A 17979-nucleotide genomic window follows, 5' to 3' on the forward strand; every position below is an offset into this window, starting at 1 on the left:
ATTTTCATTTAGAGAGAAGCAATTCATTTGTTGAGATTACAAACTCACTTTTAGACGCTGTATCTACCCTGGAATGCTCCCAGGGTATCATACTGCTTTTTAAAAAAAAGTCATAGCTATGGCAAAAATGTTACTTGTTTCCAATTCTACAGTAGATTTGGGAGAAATGTTCAGACTAGAAAGTGCAAAGTACTTCAATGTGTAAACATCCGCAGATTCTATGGAAAACAATGTTATGGGTGAATTGAAGCATTAACGCACTAATTGATTGAGACTTTTTGACATAAAACACACTTCAATCCATGAACTTCTTGTTCTACCAGGCAAACCCCCCTGGTGTGCTGGCTTTGTTGGATGAGGAATGTTGGTTCCCTAAAGCAACTGATAAGACATTTGTGGAGAAACTGAGTCAAGAACAGGGGACGCACTCGAAATTCCAAAAACCAAGGCAGCTGAAAGATAAGGCCGACTTCTGTATTATTCACTATGCTGGCAAGGTATGTCCACTAAATGGAATGCGAAGTGTTTGGAACAGATTGTATAAGTTGTCTTTTGTTTCACTGCTTTTTAGACTTTGAACCATTTTGGGTTACATGGACAGCCTCAAGCCAGTTTATGTAGTTATGTATTTAGGCTGATGGCTTCTTAAATTGCCTTTAAGGTTCTTGGACTTGACAGCAACTTGATAGCTAATAATAAGTTCAACTAAGTCTTGGCACATGCTATATCTTGAGCAATTGTCATGCAGAGAAATACAGTAATATTCACATCCTCTGGATAGGAAATGTTAACTTTTGTCCATTCTTTGGTTCCTGTCTGTCTGTCAAACAGATAGTGAAAGAAATTTTAAGTTCTTCAAATGGCTGTAGTCATGTGTGGTCATTGTTTGCAAGGCGTTACTTTATAGTATGCTAACTGATCTGTAGAACATTCCCTAAGGATCATGGGCCTCAGCCTTTTCCACTGTATGAATGACTGAGATGAGACAGCCAAGTGTAACGTATCCAAGTTTCATGGCGGGTGGGAAAGTAAACTGAGGAAGAAGAAAAGAGGCACCAAAGGAATGTACACAGGTTTAGTGAATGGACATAAACATGGCAAGAAGGAATTCTCTACTCGAGAAATTTGTAGATGCTCATTGAATATATTCCAGACTGACATCAATAGATTTTTGGAAGCTGACGGACTCTAGGGATATGGGGATAGGCCAGGAAAATGGAGTTGAAGTAGTTGATCAGCTGTGATCTTAATGAATGGGGGAGTGAGCTCGAGGGTCTGAGTTGGGGGGAGGGGGGGGCGGTGAGCTCGAGGGTCTGAATTTGTTGGGGTGGGGGAGGGGTGGGGCCTGTTTCCTATGTTCTGTATGCTACCCTTCTACCTAGACAATGACTGACCCTTTCATCAGCATTTCTTGCTCCAAGACCTTTCCTTATTAGTAAAGTCTTTCCTTGCTAAATCTCATCATACCCTGAAGAATTTTGGGAATGAGGAATAAGAACAAAGAAAAGTACAGCACAGGAACAGGCCCTTCGGCCCTCCAAGCCTGCGCCGATCATTTTGCCTGTCAAACTAAAACATTTTGCACTTCCGGGGTGCGTATCCCTCTATTCCCATCCTATTCATATATTTGTCAAGCTGCCTCTTAAGCACCATTATCGTACCTGCTTCCACCACCTCCTCTGGCAGCGAATTCCAGATACTCACTACCCTCTGCGTAAAAAAAAAACTTGCCCCGCACATCTCCTTTATAATTTTCTCCTCTCACCTTAAATCCAAGTCCCCTAGTAATTGACTCTTCCACCCTCCGAAAAAGCTTCTGACTATGTACTCTGTCCATGCCACTCATAATTTTGTAAACTTCTATCAAGTCGCCCCTCAATCTCTGTCGCTCTAGTGAGAACAATCCGAGTTTCTCCAACCTCTCCTCATAGCTAATAACCTCCTATAAAATAAAAATGTATTTCTAACTATAGTACAGGTCTACAAGTTAAATTAAAACAAAACCTCAATCGTACACAGGATTGGGTTTAGGACCCTATGTATGTACATAGGGAGACTTGCAGTTGGCATTGAAGTCAAACCCTCATTACCTTTCCTGCTTTGTTACAGAGCTAAACTCTACCTAACAGGCTTGCATTGTAAACAAAGCTCATCCCTTGATGCCAGAAAGGGTTGAGAGGCATTTTATCTTTATTTTCAATTGAAAGTAAGGAAATTTGAATAAAAATGGCTGGTCCTGCTACATCTCTCGGAAGTCTTTGCTTAAGGATTTTATTATGTTTTGTTATAAGCAAAGATAAGTGTCTATCACACAGCCACTAGAGGTCTGCTGTTAAATCACTTATTTGCATGTAATCTGATCTGGCCATCATATTGAATGGGGTACACCTTATTAAATAAATTTCCTTGTTTCAATCTCTGTCAAGCTGCACAAGATAAATGCATTGCTTGTGTCCATGGAGCTCCACATTGATACTTTGTGAATAGCAGCCTCTAATTGCAATTTCCATCTTGTCTACTTGAGCCAGTACTACATCATTAACCAGTAATGTGTAGCTTCCTGTCATCAGATTGAAGACAAACTGTCAAAGGATTTTGCATTGAGAGGAAGCACAATTGGAACTTAAAGACCCACTTAACCTAACCCTTATATGGAGCATGAAGTAGAATATTCATGAGTAAGGACAATGTTAGAAGCTATTTCCAACAATTTTTTGAGAAGCTGAAAGGTTTTCTTTAACTGTTATTATTCAATTTTTTTTACATCTAAATTTCTTTTATGTAAAGTGCACATTTCCTGTATGTGTTAAATTACTTCCCCAAACATGTTCCCTGTTGTACTTTGTTAATAATGCCATGGTTTATTATGAAGGATATATATGATGGAGGATGCACTCCAACTCGAGTGCAGCCATGGGATCTGCTCGTAATTTGTGGTATATTCATACTTTTGCCTTTTGGCCTTTTAACAAACAGTTTTGTCTGCAAATAAATCTGATAATTTAGCCGATATGTCATGATCCAGTAACGTGGTACTGGAGCACTTTTGAAGTAACAGAAAAATGTCCTGACCCTGTCAGGGGTCATTTAGCACGATTATGGGTTAATTGTCAAACCCAGTATGATGAACGTAAAAATGTTTAAATTTCTACGGAAATCTGTCTACTTGTGGAAGACGGCAGTTCAGCCGTAAATGTAAGAAAAGGACTGGAAAAGAGTCAACTGTATTAGGAAGGTATTTACACTGGGGGCAAAAAAATAAAGACTCGCATTTATATAGCACCTTTCACAACCACCAGACATCTCAAAGTTCTTTACAGCTAATTATATACATTTGAAGTCCAGTCGCTATTCTAACATAGGAAACTAGGCAGCCAACTTGTGCACAGCAAGATCCCACAAACAGCAATGTGATAGTGACTCGTTAATCTGTTTTTGTTAAGTTGATTGAGGGCAAATATTAGCCAAAGCACCTGGGGTAACCCCTGTGCTCTTTGCAATCTTGCAGTGGTACCTTTTATGTGAACCTGTGAGGAGAGGCAGGGCCTTGGTTTGACATTTCATCTGAAAGAAGGCACCTCTGACAGTGCAGCGTTCCCTCAGTACTGCACTGAAATGTCAGCCTTGATTTTTGTGCTCAAGTTCTGGTTTGGTACTTGGACGCACAACCTTCTGACTCGGGTGAGTGTGCCACAAGCTGAGCTGTGGCTGACACTGTGCAATCGAAATTCTCTTCCACAGCCTTGGATGGCAGAATGCTTCGAGTGAGAAGCTCCAGCAGCTTTGAAACCCCTTCTAATGAATTATGTAAGGGTGGTTGGGAAAGAGCAGACAATTTGGAAGATCACCAGAAGAACAAGTGGCCAGATGGCCTCCTCCATTGTGTAATTCTATGAAGTCCGAAATCTCAGATGAAGGTTAAAGAAATTAGAAACTTGAACGTGACCTGTTTTATATTCTAGTATTAGTGTTGTGACCCTGGCTTTTCACAGAATTTTAAAGGCACAGAAGGAGGCCATTTGGCCATGTCTGCACCAACTCTCCAAATGAGCATTTTGACCTAGTGCCATTGCCCTGTTTTTTTTCCCCATACTGTTGCACATGGTTTCTATTCAAATAATCATCTAATACCCTCTTGAATGTCTCGATTGAACCTGCCACCATCACACTTCTAGGCAGTGCATTCCAGACCTGCACCACTCATTGTTTGAAAAAAATTTTCTCACGTCACATTTGCTGCTTTTGCAAATCACTTTAAATCTGTGCCCTCTCATTCTTGATCCCTTTAGGAGCAGGAACAGCTTCTCCCTATCTACTCTGTCCAGCCCCCTCATGATTTTGAACATCTCTATCAAATCTCCTTCTGCTGCCTTCTCTCCAAGGAGAACAATCCCAACTCTCCGATTTACCCACATAGCTGAAATTTCTCATCCTTGGAGCTATTCTCGTAAACCTCCTCTGCACTTTTTCCAATGTGTTCACATCCCTCCTATAATATGGTGCCCAGAACTGTACATAGTATTCCAGCTGAGGTCTAATGAGTGTCTTGTATAAATTCAGCATAACCTCCTCCTTGCTCTTATACTCTGTCCCCGTTAATAAAGCCTAGGATTCTATATGCTCTATTAACTGTTCCCTCCACCTGTCCTGCCAACTTTAAGGATCTATGCATTTTTTACACCAAGTCTTTCTGCTCCTGCACCCCCCTCAAAATTTCACCCCTTAGTTTATATTGTCTGTCCATGTTCTCCCTACCAAAATGCATCACCTCTCACTTCTCCACATTGAACTTCATCTGCCACCTATCTGCCCACTCCACCAACTTGTCTGTGTCCCATTGTAGTTCTACACTGTCCTCGCAGTTCACAACACTCCCAAGCTTCATAACATCCGCAAACTTTGAAATTGTCCCCTGTACACCAAGATTTAGATCATTGATATATATCAGGAAAAGCAAGGGTCCCAATACCGACCCCTGGGGAACTCCACTACAAACCTTTTTCTCCGGCCCGAAAAATATCCGTTGACCATTACTCTCCACTTCCTATTTTTCAGCCAATTTTGTATCCGTGTTCATATTCTTATATCACTGTCCTGTTCAGAGGTACTGAGACTAGTTGTGGTGCTCCTACAACTAATGGGATTAAGCTTAATTACAGCAGGGACTGAGGATCAAAAAGCTCAACTCCCAAGTTGACCATGTATTTATCTGAGGTAATTTGATACACTCAGAAAAACCTTCCTGCTTGGAATCTGGTATTCACTGGAAGAACAGACTTTGAAAACTCAGCTCTATTCTGCTACTGTGGTTGCTGAGCAAGATTGTTAATGTAGTTAATGTACAAAATAGAAATGAATTGCAGATGAAAGTGAGTATACCTTTAAAGATGCATGATGTGTGGTCACATTATGGATTGCTGTCGAAATGTACTTGATATTTTTTCATAAGTTTGTAAACATGACACAAGTACTCCCAGGTAACCTTTAAACCTCTGATATTAGGTGGATTACAAGGCAGATGAATGGCTTCTGAAAAACATGGACCCACTCAATGACAATGTTGCAACCCTCCTGCATCAATCATTGGACAAATTTGTGGCAGAGTTGTGGAAAGATGGTTTGTAAATTACATTTTATTGATGCTACATTTCTCAAAAATAGTGAGCTTGCTCAGTGGCAGTGAAAAGCCGTTGAAACATTCTCCAGTTATGTCTTTATTTTCAGCTGTATTGATGTCAGTAATTTCAGGATCCAAGCTTGAAATCCCTTCACATAATTTTTAGAAAGAAATTTTGAAAATCCTTTTTCATGTTATCCCCTAATTTCCAGTTGCTACACCCTTTGAATTTTAAGTACTGAGAGCATGTTTATGAGAAACCACCTTTTATGTTAAAGACGCTATATAAATGAAGGTTTTGTTTCCATATGAATTACTTCCCTGGTTCAAAGTACAGCCTGTTTCCCGAATAGCACAATCTCCTGGGATGAGGGAACAGCAGCAGCATGTAATGTTACTGGTAAACAGTGACCACTAAAACGGTTCACTGTGGCCCAATTCCTGTTTGGTACCTGTGACATTTCACTAGTCTAGCTAATTTATCCAAAATTGTAGATCAGAGCTGAATAATCAAACTGCCGAATCCTTTAGACAACAATCTGAATTCCGAGTGGAAGGAACCAGCTTCAATTTACTATGCATGTCAGATGATTTGAATAAAGAACTAGAGGGAGCAGTGTCCAAATTTTCAGTATGAGGCACTGAGGGCCAAAGGACATGCGAGGGGATATTGATACAGTGCAATGTGTAAAAGTAATGCCCCACAAATGGTATTGAGCATTTGAAAATACAAGATGTTACATTTTGATTCAAACAGAGTGGATTATTTTTGTTATTTCTTTATACATCTGCCCATCCAAATTCCATTTCTGATGTGCAAAGTTTACACTTTTTTAAGTTCTCTTTTGACCAGGGCCCCCTTCTATTTATCAAGCAGAATCTCGATGTAAAACGTGCATGTGATTATAATTCAATATTGAAGCAAACTTGGTGTGTGATTAATGAAAATCTCTCCTCGAAGAATTTTAAGGTTTTTGGTGTTAGGTGAAAATGGTAAAAGTGTATGTTGTGTCCAGTGCAACTTCAAAACAGTTAAGCAGAATTAACCGAAGCCAGATTTGAGTGCTAAGTTTGAAACTTTTTTGGTGCTACATAGTGATCCTCCATCATTTATATGGCTAGAGCTTATTCATTTGGACATCATAATGCGTGAAACTGTATGTAGCATTCTTAATGTTGAAGAATAACTTTCATGTGCCTGAAGAAAAAATAGGGAAGGGAAGAGCTGCCTTTTTACCTCACTAATGTGCGCAGGAAGCGTATCTGTGATTTTGTGTCCTTGGACAAATCCTTTTTGAGATTATGGCAGCTTCAATGCATGATGTAGCAGAGCTGCCTTACTGTCTGCGTCAAAACATGACTGGTTACTAACTTTTACTCATGGATTGCAAAATCACTATCTCTCTCATTGCTTGTGTGAAAGTATAACAAGCTGAAGTGCTTTTCAAAATGTAACTTTATTTATGTTTTTGTTGTAGTTGACCGTATTGTGGGATTGGACCAAGTTGCTGGCATGAATGAGACTGCCTTTGGCTCCTCTTATAAAACGAAGAAAGGCATGTTCCGCACAGTGGGGCAACTGTATAAAGAGTCCTTGGCCAAACTAATGGCAACTCTCCGCAACACCAACCCAAATTTTGTTCGATGCATTATTCCGAACCATGAGAAAAGGGTGTGTATATTTCTACAAAGTGGAAACAGCAGTTTCTACAGCTAATATAACATTGAGTAAAAATTCATTATGGAGATATGCAGCTTTTGTGTTACTTCTACAGTTTACACATTCTTAAAATTTCACCTTGTAGTACTATGCTAACGCATTCATTCTTCTCATAGATGCTCAAATGCTTTTGCTTATATCAAATTGCAAAGCCACAATTTTGTAGAGCTCACTTCTAAACTAAAGCAAGCAGCCTGTTATATAACTAACTTGAATTTTGGAGTTGGGTGGGGGCAGGATGCTGTTACGGTAATGTTTTCTTAATATTGTCCTGTTTTGAGTAAAGTTTTTCAGCACTGGATATGTGCATACATGGACAATGGGGATGACGGTGTACACACTTGGAATAATTTAGCTTAAAATATTTATAGCTTCAAGTTGTGGGCCATTTAGAAGCTTGGAAGTGGTTACATCTCTTCTACTTCATTTCACTGCCTTTGATTTCCCTGGCAAAGATAAAGTATTAATTTGTGGTGCTGTTTTGGCCTTTAGTCCTAATTTTATAAGTGAGTCCTTGAGGTCGTCATTGTAGGGAGATGAGATGTTGATGTTTTAGTAAAGTTGTTGAAAGTTTCCATTCAAAGAGATGCTACATTTTATTTCCACGCCATGGCCAAACAATGTGGTGTTTTAGTACGGTTCAAAGACTTGGAAACATGGAAGATTCATTGCAGTAATTAGCAGGAACATTCAAGGTTCAACTGAGAATTTTCATCTAGTTAGGTATGATGAATCATGTCTATTTTTCAGATACAGGGAATAGTTTTAATTTGCAACATATCCAGGTAACCAGCTTGGCTGTTGTTAACGTACCTGCATTTGTCCTTAAACCTCAGAACTGCCAGCAAATCGAAAGGATCCTGATCGTTTTTAAAGCTTTGACCTCCTATTCTGAAGTTGAAGCAAACTTTGTTTACAGTTATGAGACTAAATCTGATGTATAGTTTTTTTTTGCAGTTTTTATTTTGGTGCAATTAAGTTGGTCAAAGATTTATTTTAACATTTTTATATATAAAAAAAAGGCTGACCTTTCCAATTATTTTAAAATCATCTTCACTTTATCCCTAAAAATCCTGTTGTAAGGTTTGTATACTGCTTTTCTTTTTAAGAAAAATCATCTTGAACATTATCCTGTATCCTGGGTTCAGTCATTTATCTTGAGATGATGCCCCCAGTGCAGCCCATGTGGCTTGTGGTTGACATGCACTCATTGCAAAGGCATAGTTTGACAGGTAAGGTTGTCATGACCATGTCCCTAGATTTTGCCATCAGCTGTTTATGCAATATTTCAGCATCAAACACACCAGTAATATTGGACTAATGTCATTGTCCACATAGTCGACAGCCTGATTACACCCTGATCCGATAACTGGGCACTGGTACAGGTAAGGATTAAATGCACAAGCTTCTGTGGCTGGTCTGATTAAATCTTCCATCGGACACAGATTCATTCAGATATACCCATACTTTCCCATACTTTTCCAAACTTGCAGATTGAACCTTGGAGCCTGATTGCTCTGGGCCATGTAAAGCAAAAGCACATGTTGTGTTTACTCACTTAGCTTATGTTTGCTAACTTAGCTATGTTTAAAGGAATTTGACCAAAGTCATTTAAAATGATCAGGTACCTATTTACAGAAATGGTAAGTGGCCTCATATTTTGCAGGCTGGAAAACTGGATCCTCACTTGGTACTTGACCAGTTGCGCTGCAATGGTGTATTGGAGGGTATTCGAATTTGCCGCCAAGGTTTTCCCAATAGAATTGTCTTCCAGGAGTTCAGACAGAGGTAGTGTTAAAAGCTTTTACTAACTACAGATGTTCATCTTTATAAGTAAATGCTGCAAGTTTATACGGAATGAATTCTGCCTGTGTCCAATTCAGTGAGGAAAAGTTATATAGAATTTACAAGTAAAGTTGATCAATACTTTTTAGTTTTTTGTAAACCCAGCAGATCTGGAGTAAACTTGTAAAGATGTCAGTCTTGAGGGTCATTTGTTGACTAATTAAATGAATGGTGATTCATCTGCTGGGCTCAAAAGTTCTCCCCAATATGTGTCTCTTTCTCTCTCTCTCCTCTTCTCTCTCTCTCTCTCTCTCTCTCTCTCTCTCTCTCTCTCTCTCTCCCTTCCACCCCCCCACCTCCCAAACATTCCTGGTCAATCATTTTGGCAGAATTGGCATCATATTTGCTCATGTTTCAACCTTGTTACATTGTCTTTGGTTAGTTCTTGTATGGTAGACAAGGGTGGGAGATGGAAAAGAGAATTAATATTAAGGTAAGAAAAAATGATTGGTAAAGGTTTGGAGCCGACATGTAAATTAGTTGTGAATGCAGAAATTATTCTGATTAAACTCAAAGCTGTTCAGGCTAAAACAACAGTGTGAGCAATTGTCAGCCTGAATTCTACAAATGTAGGTGTGGCATTTGGTGGTGTTAGACCATAAGACATAGCAGAAATAGGCCATTTGGCCCATTGAGTCTACTCTGTCATTTGATGAGATCATGGCTGATCTGACTCTCAAACCTGCTTTTGTGCCTTTTCCTCATAATTCTTGATCCCCTTACTGATTAAAAACCTGTCAATCTCAGCCTTGAATATATCTAACAACCCAGCCTCTGCAGCCCTCTGCGGTGAAGAATTCCACAGATCCATTTACCCTCAGAAGAAATTCCACCTCATCTTTCTTAAATGGGCGACCCCTTAGTCTGAGATTATGCCCTCTGGTCCTAGACTCTTCCACAATGGGAAACTAGGGAAAATGTCCTGATTCCAGGCTCCATCCTGCTCCATGGCAACTGTCTGAGGCTGGATCAGGCTGTCTGCAACCTTGGTGACATATTTGATTTCAGATGCATTTCCAATCACACATCTGCACCATCATTAGACTGCCTGTTTTCAGCTTTGCTGCTGAAACCCTCAACCATGTCTTTGTTACCTCTGAACTTGCCTATTCCAACACTTAGCTAGGCCTCCCATGCTCTACCCTCTGTAAACTTGAAGTCGTCCAAAACTGTGCTGAGTTCTAACTTGTCCATGTCTCATTAACCTATCAGCCCCGCCCTCACTGATCTACTTTGGCTCTGGGATAAGCAACACCTCGATTGTTTAAAAATTCTCATCCTTGCATTCAATCCCTCTGTAGCCTTTCCCCTCCCTATCTCTGTAATTTCTTGCTGCTCCCAAATCCACAGAGATCTGCATTCCTGTGTCTAGCCTCTTGAAGAGTTCTACACAAATCTTCTATACATTAAAGTGCATTGGAGCCGACGTGTAAATTAGTTGTGAATTAATAAATTCTGTCTTCAGCTGCCAAAGCCTGTAGCACTGGAATTCCTGCCCTAAACCCCTCTGCTGGTCTGTCTTCCTTTTTAAGAAGCTACTTAAAACCCATCTCTGAGTAAGTTGTGCCTTGATATCTCCATATGTGACTTTGGTATCAAGTGTTGGCTAATAACACTCCTGTGATTGCCTTGAGAAATTTTAATTACGTTAAAGGTGCTAAATAAATGCTATTGTGGTTGAAGTGAAGAAAATGGCTTAAAGTTTAAGTATAAAATGGTATAATTCATAATTATATGAATGTATAGAAAAATGCTCAAAGGTCTGTCCTAGAAGGTAAATGTAATTTTGTAAATGGAGAGATACCTGAATGTGTATTGTTTCCACACCTCTAGGTATGAGATCCTAACCCCTAATTCAATTCCTAAAGGTTTCATGGACGGCAAGCAAGCCTGTGAGCGAATGGTAGACACATTTTTTATTTTTAAAAAATTATCTTTATTTTGTAGAATTTCAGACATTCGGGACAAAAATTTGTGCTTATTGCAAATATATATTTTTAAAATTAAATACCAATGTATTAGAAATTGCAAGAATTATATCTGTAACTTCTTGTTTCATCAGTTTTTGAAAAATAAAAGATCATTAACACTAATGAATCACTAGTTTAAATTCATTTTTTATTGTGGCAGCTAATTTTATTGGGAACTGTTTGCAGATATTTGGGAATGAACAGACATGTCCAGGTTTCTTTGAAAATGGATATTTATTTTCCTTTTTTTTTCGCCCCCCCCCCCCCCCCCACCCCCACCAAAAATCAGATTCATGCCTTGGAATTGGACCCTAATTTATTCCGTATTGGCCAGAGTAAGATCTTCTTTCGTGCTGGAGTTCTAGCACACTTGGAAGAAGAACGGGATCTGAAGATCACTGATATCATCATTCTGTTCCAAGCTATATGCCGTGGATACTTGGCTCGGAAGTAAGTTCTACCTTTCTGCACAGTTAATTCTCCCTGCGGCTCTAGGGTGAAATCCAGTCACATTTTAAACAATAGTCATCAATGTGTATAAGTTACTATCAGTTCCCCATTGAAGAGAAATAAATTGCCTCAACTCTTAGCATTACCAGAAATTCACCTTTCCAAAAATGAATAGGTCACAAACATTGGAAAATGTTGATAAACCTCTTCCTTTAGAGGAATCAGTAAATGTGATGGGGATTTTTTTTTAGTACCTATTGAGGAACTTTGATTTGGTCATCACTCATATTGAATTCTTTTACACAGTACATTATTTTACAATGTTCAACTATCAAGAATCAACCCTATCCTTTCATTAGGGAAAACCCTAAGCATAATAAAACTCCTTGTGTAAAATGATCTCCTCATCTTCCCTGATGTATAACCTTTAAGCATGCCTAGCCCACTAATGTTTGATTGATGGTAATCGCTACAAGGCAAAAGTGTACAAGGTCACAGAGGAAGAAAAAGGTTTGTTGCTAAAAATAACTTGGCCCTTGTGCAATTTTATACCACAGCTGAGTTCAGAGCAGGAGATACTTGAACGATATGTGAGTTGTATTTGCTGTTATTTAACTCGCCCTTAAATTGAGCTACTGTCCACTGCAGAAATGTCAGATGTTTCATCATGAGCAATGGGATGCAGCTTTTATGTACTATTATCTGGTATTGTGCTTTGTCCTTCAAAATCTAGATGAAAGCTGATTTGAAAATGTGATCAATCCCATTTTGCAGGTTTCTTAGGAGCATGGGAAATAGAAGCAGGAGTAAGGCTATTCAGCCCATCGAGCTTGCTCTGCCATTCAAACAGATTGTGGCTGATCATCTATTCTTTGTATGATATGCGTGTGAAATGGGTATTATGTGAGCAGGAGATGATGGAAGTAAATCTGAAAAGTGTGCATCACCTTTTAAGTTACTACATTTGGAGCTTGAGGAATATTTTTTAAGATACAAGTACACAGTCAAAGGATACTGGCCCAGAGCTTATTGGGAAAATAACAACGCATTCATTGTGCATGCAGTTAGCAAAGTGCTTTTGTTGTGAAGAGCAGATATGCCATGAATTGCAGATCACAAATTGCAGCGTTTGTATTTCTCTACCATCAGCTTTACAAACTGAGCTCACCAGTGATCTTCCAGCTTTCAAAATGTTGCTCCTTCTAATGACCAGATTTGTTTCTGAACTTCACCTTGGACGTCCCAAAAGGGAACAGTTGGAACTGGTTTCATGCTGTAGGTAGTAAATTATGTCTAAAGGTTATCATTTTATTTCTTATCCTTTGTCCCTCTTTCTCAATTTAGTCTGTCTTTCCCTCTCTCTATCTGGCTTGATTCTAGCTCACTCTGCATCCTTCTCTGTCCTTCCTGCTTCTTTCTTTACCCTTTAAGCTAAGGAGTTAGATTGTTGGGTTTTTTTTTTGTTTATTAAGCATCCGATGGCCCTGTTAGCCTCGCCATGCGGTTATGAGCAGTTCCAGCATTTGTGACACCGTTTCAAACTGAAGGGCGAGGGAGAAAGATCTAACTCAGAGCCCACTCCAGAAAAACCTGGCCCGTATAGATCTTTACTCATGAAAGCTATATGCCTCTTTCTCAAAACATGGATATTAGGTCCAACTATGTTGTGCGCTCTAATATTTTATTACTTTTCATTCTCCTCTTCCTTTCCCTCCTGAAACTGACCCGCACCGGTGTTCTGTTGTAAGCACACCTTTTAAATTCACGCTTTTTTTACATTCATTCATGAATGTGGGTGTCTCTGACGAGGCCAACATTTATTGCGCATCCTTCGTTACCCTTGAGAAGATGGTGGTGAGCTGTTGTCTTGAACTGCTGTATTCCCTATGGTGGAGCTGCTGTTGAGGACCAAGTTCTGAGATTTTGACCCAGTTGTTGAGCTGTATTCATCCAGATAAGTGGAGAATGTTCCATCACACTCCTGGCTTGCGGCTTATAGTCCGTGAAAAGACTTTGAGGAGTTGGAATGTGAGTCACTTGTTGCAGAATTCCCAATCTCTGACCTACTCATATAGCCACACTACTTATGTGGCTTTTACAATAAAGTTTGAGGTTAATTGTGACCTTCAGGCTGTTGAGGATGGGGGCTTCAATGGTGGTAATACCGTTGAATGTTAAGGCTAGGTAGGTAGACTCTTGTTTTGGAGGTGGTCATTGACTGGCAATTGTATAGTACAGATATCACTTATCAGCCCAAGTCTGAATGGTGTCCAGGGCTTGCATGTGGGTATGGACTGCTTTCAGTATCTGAGCGATTTCCAATGGAAATTAACATTGCAATCACTGAGCATCCTGCTTCTGGCCTTTTGATGGGGGTCATGAAGCAGCTGAAGATGGTTTTGTCCTCGGACACTGCCCTGAGGAACTTGTGTGAAGATGACCTTGGGCTGAGATGATTGGCCTTAACAACCACACCCATATTCCTGTGATAAGTATGACTCTAGCCAGTGGGGAGTTTTCCCCGATTCCACTTTACTTCAGATTACTAGAGCTCCTTGATGCCACAGTGTATTAAATACTGCCTTGTTATCAAGGGCAGCCACTCTCACTTCATCTCTGGAGTTCAGCTCTTTTGTCCATGTTTGGGCCAACGCTATAATGAGATCTGGAGCCAAACGGTCCTGACGGAACCCAGAGTCAGTGAGCAGGTTACTGGTAAGTTGGTGTTTGATAGCACTGTTAGTCACACCTTCCATCACTTTAATGACCAAGAGCAATCTGTTGGAGCAGGAATTGGCTGGATTGCATTTTATGCTGCATTTTGTGGACAGGTCATATCTGGACAACTTTTCATTTTGTCTGGTAGTAGCCAATGTTGCAATATGCTGGGTTAGTTTGACTAAAGGTGCAGCTAGTTCTGGAGCATACGTGTTCAACACAAATTGGCTGGGCCCTTAGCCTTTGCCGAATCCAAGGTACTCAACTGTTACTGGAATTGATTTGGCTGAAGGCTGACTTTTCTGATAGTGGGACCTCAAGGAGGCTGTGATGGATCACTTCTGGTTGAAGATGATTACAAACACTTGAGCCTTTTCTTTGCATCAGTGATGGGGCCCACCATCATTTAAGTTGGGGATGTTTGTGGGACCTCCTGCTCTCCTGTTAATTCTGTGCCTTCCTCCAAGATTCCAACTGGATGTAGCAGAACTGCAGAGCTTTGATCTGGTTTATTGATTGTGGGATCACTTTTCTGAGCTTAGCAAGTTGCTCCCACCGTTTAGCATGAATGTAATCCTTCTATCGGCTTCGCATCTCACCTCACTTTTTAGGTATGCCTGGTACTGCTGCTGACGTGTTCATGTGCAGTCCCCCTACAGTTAGTCCTCTGGCTTGATGGTAATGGTAAAGTGAGAGAGAGCTGGCCATGAGATTACAGAGTGGTGTAATACAATTCTAGTTCTGTTGGTGGTCCCAGCTCTTCTCGAATGCCCAGTCGGGTTGCTAGACCTGTTCTGAATCTCACCGTTTAGCATGGTGGTTGTGCTGAACAATATGGAGGGTGTCCTCAACGTGTGATGGAACTTTGTCTGCAGGGACTGTGCAGTGGTCACTCCTGTCAATACTGTCATGGACAAATGCTTCTGTGACAGGTGGTTGGTGAGGGCATGGTAAATTGGTTTTGTACCTCAAATTAATGTTCTCAGCAGTCGTCACCTTCCCAGTCTCAGATATGTCCTTTGGGACTCAGTCAGTAGTGGTGCCTCTTTTAGTGATGGGTGTTGAAGACCCCCACCCAAAAGTACCTTCTGTGCCTTTGCCACCCTCAGTGCTGTTTCACCCAGCTGAGGGAGGTTGGTAGTTGGTAATCAGGAGGTTTCCTTGCCCATGTTTGACCTGATGTCATGAAACTTCACTGGGTGTACGGTCAATGTTGAGGATTCCCAAGACCACTTCCATAAACCCCTGTGTCACCACTTCTGGTGGGTCTGTCCTGCCAGTGGGATAGAGCATACTCAGTGCTAGTGATGGAGTCTGGCATGCTGGCTGAAAGGTACAATTGAGAGTAAGATGTTGTACAGCAAACCATTGCAGTGCTTTGCCAAGCAAAATCAAGGACAAGTCCAATGGTAGTCCATAGTTGCCAACTCCCTCTTGGGGCATGGGACCTGAAGGAGGAGGAAGAGACTGTTGGACAGCTCTCCCAGTTTTGACAAAAGATGTTGGCGAGGAGAATGTTGCTGGGTGCACTGGGCTGGATGTGTCTTTGTTTTGTGTCAATCCAATGCCTTGAATGGGTATTTGAGATTCTTAGCAGACTGTTGACCATGGGGAAATCACAGATTATCCTGATCCAGTCGTCTTGCCTTTCAGAAGCACCTTGACTGATTTTTTTTTTTAACAGCTTCCCAGTCAGAAACCTGTACACCATTCCTAGCTGAGACCTGTTAGCTCGGACAAGAGATTGGGAGTTAATTGCAAACATGCAGGTTCAAAATCACTGGGAGGTTTGTAGATTGTGCCTCAATCCATGTTAAGACCCAACAATAATATAAGCTGGTGTAAAAGGGCACTGCCTGCTAAATGACTTTGCAATTCGTACTTTTTTTAATTTTTGTTTTCCAGAGCATTTTCGAGAAAACAGCAGCAGTTGAGTGCACTGAAGGTTCTGCAGAGGAACTGTGCCGCTTACCTAAAACTCAGACACTGGCAGTGGTGGCGTCTCTTCACAAAGGTTCAGCTTGCTTCCTTCCCTTTGTATTTCCACAAAAAAAGACCAAAATGGGGTCAAAATTAGAATTTTCAAGAATACTATGCAGACATATAGATGTCTGCCGTTCGCTAGAAGATTACTAACCCCTTTTTTTTAATTTGTCTTTCATCCCCAACACCCTCAAACCCATTCTGAATAACTCGCTGGGATAGTTTTGCCGTTTTTAAATGCTGACTTTTCTTTTGAATGTTAGCCATGATCCTGTAGCACTGGGGTGAAGAGTAAGCCGCCTTTTGCCATTTTTGTTTTTTAAATGGTCTTTTTTAGGTTAAGCCGTTGCTGCAAGTGACTCGTCAAGAGGAGGAGTTACTATCTAAAGAGGATGAGTTGACAAAGGTGAAAGAGAAGCATGTAAAGGTGGAGGCTGACCTTACAGCAATGGCGAGAAAGCACCAGCAGGTTTGTGAAGTCCTAAGCTCTGCATTAACTAATTTTGATGGTTAATGTTTGTAAAATATAATATGACCTAAATATCTGAATTGTACATTTTTTTTTTTTTTTGTTTGGTCAGCAGCAGTAATTATCTTTGTACCAGTGTTTCTTGGCTCTGGAGTCCAGCCTAGCACTAAAATGCATTTGATAATTAAATGCTTGCTCATATCTCTGCCCCGATATCTGAGCTACTGTCTTTGGCCAGCCCTGGCACTGGAATCATTTTAGTTGAAGTTAATTGCTCTGGAGTTTGTAACTATATCCTTCTATAGAACCTATTAAGATTGAGGAAATAATTTGAACTAAAGTGGGGAGGGAAGGGGGAGAAGGTGAAATGTATACATTAATATATATAGATAGATATATTAATATATAGATATATTAAAGAAATGTATACATTAATGGAGACCAAAGTGGACGTTTTTACTTGATCATTTTCTCTTTGCTTGGGTTTAGACAAGCCACAAATGGGTTCATTTGTATTACACCAATTTGTGTACAATATGAAGCTGCTTGAATGTTTTATGGGAGTTTTGGTCCCATTAATGGTGAATACTGGTTAAGCATTAACTTTTTGAGAACAGCGTTATTACAAGTGCTGCTTGCCGTATTGGTCACGCCGTATCTTTTTCATTTGAGTTTCCTTTTTTTTTTTGCGTGTAACTGAATGTGATGAATGCCCTGTGTAGCTAATTGAAGAGAAGAATATCCTGGCTGAGCAGCTCCAAGCTGAGACTGAGCTCTTTGCAGAAGCTGAGGAAATGAGAGCCCGCTTGGCTAATAAAAAGCAAGAACTGGAGGAAATCTTGCATGATTTGGAAGCAAGAGTAGAGGAAGAGGAGGAAAGAAATCAGCAGATGCAGAATGAAAAGAAGAAAATGCAGCAACACATTCAGGTACATGCACTAAGGTGATAAGATGGCAATTTGGGGACTGGGAGGTGCAGTGTGAGAGGGGCTTCAATTTTGGAATCTAGGTTTGCATCCAGACCAGACTGAAATGAAAAGTTCCTCTTCTGTCTGTGAGGCTGCTAATATGTAATATGATAGGATGATCCTAGTCTAATATGGTGACCTCCTAATTATGACAGTAAATTGGCAATTTTGGTCATTGGTGGCATGTAACTCAGCCTTGGTACTAAATTGTATCAGGAAAGTTACTGAAAATATGTTTC

General features: G+C 40.3%; 1 protein-coding gene across 7 annotated transcripts in view; it reads left to right on the top strand.

The window, feature by feature from the left end:
* LOC121293543 (myosin-10) overlaps positions 1 to 17979 on the top strand; it is a 166581-nt gene that overhangs the window by 120178 nt on the left and 28424 nt on the right. For all 7 annotated transcript variants that reach the window (XR_005946549.1, XM_041216561.1, XM_041216564.1 and 4 more), the window contains 9 exons: positions 324 to 497; positions 5503 to 5617; positions 7096 to 7289; positions 9004 to 9125; positions 11016 to 11085; positions 11442 to 11602; positions 16226 to 16334; positions 16641 to 16772; positions 17495 to 17701. Coding sequence is in view for 6 of the 7 variants with exons in the window: in XM_041216561.1 (XP_041072495.1) it covers positions 324 to 497; positions 5503 to 5617; positions 7096 to 7289; positions 9004 to 9125; positions 11016 to 11085; positions 11442 to 11602; positions 16226 to 16334; positions 16641 to 16772; positions 17495 to 17701 (1284 nt within the window). In the remaining variant the exon portion in view is untranslated. The remainder of the gene's footprint in view (positions 1 to 323; positions 498 to 5502; positions 5618 to 7095; positions 7290 to 9003; positions 9126 to 11015; positions 11086 to 11441; positions 11603 to 16225; positions 16335 to 16640; positions 16773 to 17494; positions 17702 to 17979) is intronic.

Source organism: Carcharodon carcharias, chromosome 22, assembly GCF_017639515.1.
Source record: "Carcharodon carcharias isolate sCarCar2 chromosome 22, sCarCar2.pri, whole genome shotgun sequence".
In the NCBI taxonomy this organism is placed as follows: Eukaryota; Metazoa; Chordata; class Chondrichthyes; order Lamniformes; family Lamnidae; genus Carcharodon; species Carcharodon carcharias.